General features: G+C 32.9%; 1 protein-coding gene across 1 annotated transcript; it reads left to right on the forward strand.

Annotated features, from left to right (window-relative positions):
* The first annotated feature begins 1,171 nt into the window (after positions 1–1,171).
* LOC126694488 (indole-3-acetate O-methyltransferase 1) lies at positions 1,172–5,684 on the forward strand. Its single transcript, XM_050390809.1, has 4 exons — positions 1,172–1,420; positions 1,955–2,374; positions 3,458–3,733; positions 5,082–5,684. Exons 1-4 carry the CDS (start codon positions 1,310–1,312, stop codon positions 5,433–5,435), a joined length of 1,161 nt encoding a protein of 386 aa, XP_050246766.1. The 5' UTR covers positions 1,172–1,309; the 3' UTR covers positions 5,436–5,684.
* The last annotated feature ends 316 nt before the right edge of the window (positions 5,685–6,000 follow it).

Consider the following 6,000-nt stretch of genomic DNA (forward strand, 5'->3'; position numbering starts at 1 on the left):
GAATACGTTTAGTTATTCCATTACAACATATTTTATTCATGGTAATAAAAATTACCATTCATGTTGTAATCCACATTCAGTGTACCAAACGTGCCCTAAATTATTACTGGTGAATGGAATTGCCCCTATCCTTTTTATTTAGATCCTCTTTATTTAGCCCAAAAAAAAAAAAAAGAGAAAAAGAAATAAATAAATCAACTTAGTAGATATAATAATTTCTTAGTAGATAATCTCTAAAAGGGTTGTAATAGCTATTCCTTAGTAGATATAATAATTTCCAACACTAATATATTTCCAAATAAATCAACTTTCCATATTCACCTAACAATTATGGAAATAAAAAATCATTAAAAAAAACTCATCTCTCTAAAATTTAAAATATATTATTTTCTAGGAAATATAATTGTATGAATGAGATATTTCCTAAAATAGATCATAAGTTTTATTCTAATGTTACAACTCACAACCAAACTAATGAATAGGTTTAGTTATTCCATTACAACATATATTATTCATGGTAATAAAAATTACCATTCATGTTGTAATCCACATTCAGTGTACCAAACGTACCCTAAATTATTACTGGTGAATGGAATTGCCCCTATCCTTTTTATTTAGATCCTCTTTATTTAGCCCAAAAAAAAAAAAAGAGAAAAAGAAATAAATAAATCCAATGAAGAGTAAAATAAATACAAAGGTGGCAATTCAGACCATGATTCCAGTTGGGTAGTTGTGTATTTTTGAACTTTTAAATACCATTCAATTCTCTAAAAAACAAAAGCACCATTCAATTGCTTTAAAAGCATCCTTTAACAAACAAAATAATGAAAATAAAGGAGAGTATCTATATCGTACAAGTCATCAAGCCCACCAACCAATTTATCCCTTTTATTTTTTATTTTTTTTGGGGGTGTATAATTCCATGGTTAATATGTACTTTTTTCGAAAAGGGTTTCATTCTCCTATCAAAAAAAAGAAAAGAAAAAGAAAAGAGGTTTCATTTTAGAGAGAAAAAGAAATAAAAGATCCCCGACCAAAAAGAAAAGAGTTACAGAGGACCCACAAAAGATCATAGGTAAACTAGTCAGCTTTTTTTTTTACAATTTATTATCGTGGTATTGATTAGATTGGATAATAGCTTACCTTTTGTATCCCAACCAGAGTACAAACACAAACTTCCTTAGTCCTATCTCTTCCTCTCAAGCTCTATATATTCCACTCTAGCTAGCCTCATTTTACTACCCCACAAGCCATAAAAATTTCTCATTTCTAGCTATATCATATCAAACACATATAGCACTATTGCACTATGGCTCTCAAAGGAGACAATGTTGTGGTTTCTAATATGAAGCTTGAGAGGATTTTTAGCATGAAAGGAGGCAAAGGAGAGACCAGCTATGCCAACAATTCCCAAGCCCAGGTTTGCCTTTTCCCTGCTATCTTGACTTTCTTCTATTTGTTTTTTTTTTCACCTCCATATTTCTTTTAAAAAGCTCTTGTCAGCTTGTTCCTCTTCTCTCGACCTCTCTCTCTCTCTACCCCTTTTTCCTCTTGATCTGAAATTTACCATCTTTATAGTAGTTTAATTCTCTCAAAAGAAAAAAAAAGTCATCATTCCTTCCAAAGCTTTTACCTTAATGTCACTTAAAAAATACAATAACCTTTATTTCCTAATCAAATATTCATGTTTTGTGTTGTCAATATATATATATATATTCATGTTTTGTCCTTAGTATATTCTTGAATTTCTCTGAGAAACTTTATGATAAAACACCCTCTTTTATTTATTTATTTATTTTTTTTATCTTGATAAAAACACCATCTTAAATATCCTATATATTTAAGTTGTCTATCATATTAGCACTTAAAATACCACCAATCAAAAAAGAAAAGAAAAAGTTGTTCCTCATGTTCATTATATTCATGTTCTCATATATGGTTGTTATCCATGCAGGCTAGACATGCTAGATCCATGCTTCACCTTCTTGAAGAAACCCTAGATGGGGTTCAACTAAACTCACCAGAAGTTCCCTTTGTGGTCGTGGACCTTGGATGCTCAAGTGGCGATAACACCATCTACATAGTTAATGTGATCATCAAGCACATGACCAAGCGCTATGAGGCCTTGGGACAAGAACCACCAGAGTTCTCAGCTTTTTTCTCAGACCTCCCTAGCAATGACTTCAACACCCTATTTCAGCTCCTACCTCCTCTAGCCAATTATGGTGGTGGTAGCATGGAGGAGTGCCTAGCTGCCGATAATCATCGGTCTTACTTTGCGGCTGGGGTGCCTGGCTCTTTCTACCGGAGACTTTTTCCGGCTAAGTCCATTGATGTCTTTCACTCCGCATTTTCTTTGCATTGGCTATCTCAGGTTAATTATAAATTTGACTCCATTAATCTTAAAAATTGATATCACTGATCTCAAAAAAAGTAATTCAATTATTTATTTATTATATTATTGATGTGATAGTAATTACCTCAGTTAATATGTGCATTTATAAGTAATAAAATAGGTAGAAGGTTTAGACCTATAGCATTCATTTTCTTTTGGTGTGCACTTTAATACCATATTATAGGTACATGATATATATTCTATGCTGACATTTAATATGGTACATAGGTTGTTTGGTACAATAATATATGCAGCCCTAGATAGTAAAAGATCTTAGCCGTCAGATTAATTGCTGGCTTTTAAAAGGTCAAAAGGGTTAATGCAACAAGTCAATTAATTATGGTCCTTAGGGTCGAAATGAACTGAACCTGTTTTCAAAAAGAAAATGACATGTTTTGAAATTTTATCCTATCAAAAGAAGACAAACCATAAAAATGCTTCTAGCTTTTAGTAAACAAACTGTGGATCATATTATTGTGTCCCAACATATTTTAATTATATAGTTTCTTTCCAATGAATTCTTTAGTGTTGCACTCTTAACTTTTAAGCCTTGAAAAAAAATATGATTTGATTTGTTTGGGAAAGGGAAATTAATTGAAAACTTTAGGGAGAAACTATTGTAGCTAAGTAATTAACAACAGTTGTTGGGATCATGAACAAAGCTAAATTCAATGATATCTTATGAATACCTTATGAATACTTCTTTGGAGCTCATCAAATTTTAAAACATTATTATAAGCTTATTGGGTTATTAGTGCTCTTAACTCAAAAAGTTAGTAGGGTTGCTCTCAATCCTACTAAGAATGAGGGCCAAAAAAAGAAGGAACAAGAAAAGAAAACTTGTGTATATTTTTTAACGTAGGTAGAGCACCCTATTATTACTTGGCTCCTCAACTAAGGGATACTTTTGAGTACATTTTTAGGAAAGAGAGTTCATTAACTTTGATTTAAACACACAATTGAATTCATAAATACTTTAAAATAAAGAAATACTTTGGAATCTTAGAATTTGAGGATTATAAAATATCTTCATGTGCATGACACTTTGAGAAATAACTTCAGGTGCCTGAGAGTGTGCTAGACAAGAGATCAACGGCGTATAACAAAGGAAGGGTGTTCATCCACGGTGCAAGTGAGAGCACAGCAAATGCATACAAGAAACAGTTCCAGACTGATTTGGCAGTGTTCCTGAGATCAAGATCACAGGAGATGAAGAGAGGTGGGTCCATGTTTCTTGTTTGCTTAGGGAGAACTTCTGTGGACCCCACTGACCACGGTGGGGCCGGCCTCCTCTTTGGGACCCACTTTCAGGATGCTTGGGATGATCTTGTCCAAGAGGTAAAAAAAAAAAATTTCAAACATATAATTAAGCACATTTTAGTTTTACTTATTTTCTTTCTTAAAGAGAATCTAAAATTTTAAAACATATTAACCTAGAAAATGTTAGTATTGTACATAAAAATAAACAAATATATAAATAAAGTAAGGGAAAAAAAATGTCAAGCTGAACAGACAAAAATATACCCATGCCCATAAATTCATGCTTCTTGTGGACGCTGAATAGTGCACACTATAGGTTCTTTTATCATTGGCAAACTCAAAAAAAAAAAAAAAAAAAAAAAAAAAAAAAAAAAAAAAAAAAAACACCATAAAAGGGGAAATGATTAAGTGGTGGTGTTGGGTTTCAATGCCTTGTGAATTTCACCTAGTCATGATTAAAAATAATCAATTATGGCCGTCCGATAGTCTCTGAAAAACTGGAATCCATTTCTTGTGTCGGCACTCGGCAGCATAAGTACTGTTTGGCAGGTGGGCAGTCCACATTTTTGACCAGGGAATTGGATTTGAGTGTTGTGGCACAACATAATCATACCTTGTAGCATGGCAATAGGGCCATTTGGATCCATCTGATCATTGTTGATCAGAAAATGATTTATTCGAGGGCCCAACATTTACTGCCTTTATAAACAAAGGTAAGATCCTGTCTTTTAATCAACTGCTCTAGGATAGTATGCATCATTAAATGTTGATGAAGTTTAATAGTAAAATCACACAAAATAGTATACATAGCCCATTACCATTAGGCCAGCCCATGTAATTGATTAAAAGTAAATCATCCTTTAGATGGGCTGCATGTACTTACAAGTTGACTTTGGTAACACAAGGGTTTTATTAGGTTTAGTCCACGCCAATTTATAGCATGTGATATAAAGAGGGTTCAGGATCATCCTGCCCCTTGTGAATTATATCTTTCTTTGTTTTGTTAATAAATTTTATCCATATTCAGAGGGAAAAAAAAAAAAAAAATCTAAATCTCAACTTCATAATTGGAAATCTTAATGAAGTAAAAAATAAATAAAATAACACTCTTTCAGCCTTTAAAAGGTTCGCAACCATTCAAGAAACATAAATGAGGCTATGCTATTCATTTTTTAAATGAAATGGTGGTTTATACATTATCAATAGTGCCACTCCATGATTTGAGAAATTAGATTTAGCATGATTTTGATATAAGTGATGCTGAAAACATAATTTATTCAACTAGTTAAGATTGTACATTATAATTGTAGTAACATCATTTTTCATATACCTACCACACTTGAAAATTTGGTACAACAAAGACTCATTGTTTTGATATTGTTGCATTAATTGTCCCTAACTATTCCTATGCATGAAATCAATATAGGGCCTTATAAGTGCTGAGAAACGTGACAACTTCAACATTCCTGTGTATGCACCAAGCCTACAAGACTTCAAGGAGGTAGTTGAAGCTGATGGTTCATTTGCCATTAACAAGCTTCAGGTTTTCAAAGGAGGAAGCCCCCTTGTGGTTAACCAGCCTGATGACGCGGCAGAAGTCGGCCGAGCCTTAGCCAACAGCTGTAGGAGTGTGTCTGGGGTCCTAGTTGATGCTCACATTGGTGACAAACTTAGTGAGGAGTTGTTTTCAAGAGTAGAACGCCGAGGCACGAGTCATGCTAAAGTGCTTCTAGAGCAATTACAGTTCTTTCATATAGTGGCATCCCTTTCTTTGGCTTAGAGCAAAGAAAAAAAAATAGCTTTTTTTTTCTTTTTTATTTATTTATTTAGGCGTGTCATTCTATTGAAGAAAAAGTCAATCACACAAAAGAGAGAAGCAGGAAAGGCTTTAATTTTGATCTCCTATTATTTTTCTTTTCCCTCTCTCTTTTGTGTGTTTCTGTGTGTTAATGTAGCTACTTGATGGCTTTTGTGACTTTGTGTTCCCTTGAATCCAAACTGAGTAAAAAAAGCTAGTAATCCTATTTCATTCTGCTTTCTTTATAGCTCATTATTATGTCTTTCTGTTGTATCAATGAAAGGTCCCCTTCTTTTACCTAACAAGTTGTGAAAATGCCGTAAAAAAAAAGTTGTGAAAATTCCATTTGAATTCAACTTTTATTTTCCTTTACTTTTTTGTTTTCAATAAATGTAGGAGGGTGGGATTGACTAGGGCAGTGACAGTTATTTCAGTTATTACTGACTTATTTGCTCCCTTCTTTTCAAAAGTTATACTTATATCTATTATTTTTCCATCCTTTTTGGTACTCCTTTCTTTTCTTCAACCATAGGATTCTGGCTCTTTT

The sequence above is a fragment of the Quercus robur genome, chromosome 8, assembly GCF_932294415.1.
Source record: "Quercus robur chromosome 8, dhQueRobu3.1, whole genome shotgun sequence".
Lineage (NCBI taxonomy): Eukaryota > Viridiplantae > Streptophyta > Magnoliopsida > Fagales > Fagaceae > Quercus > Quercus robur.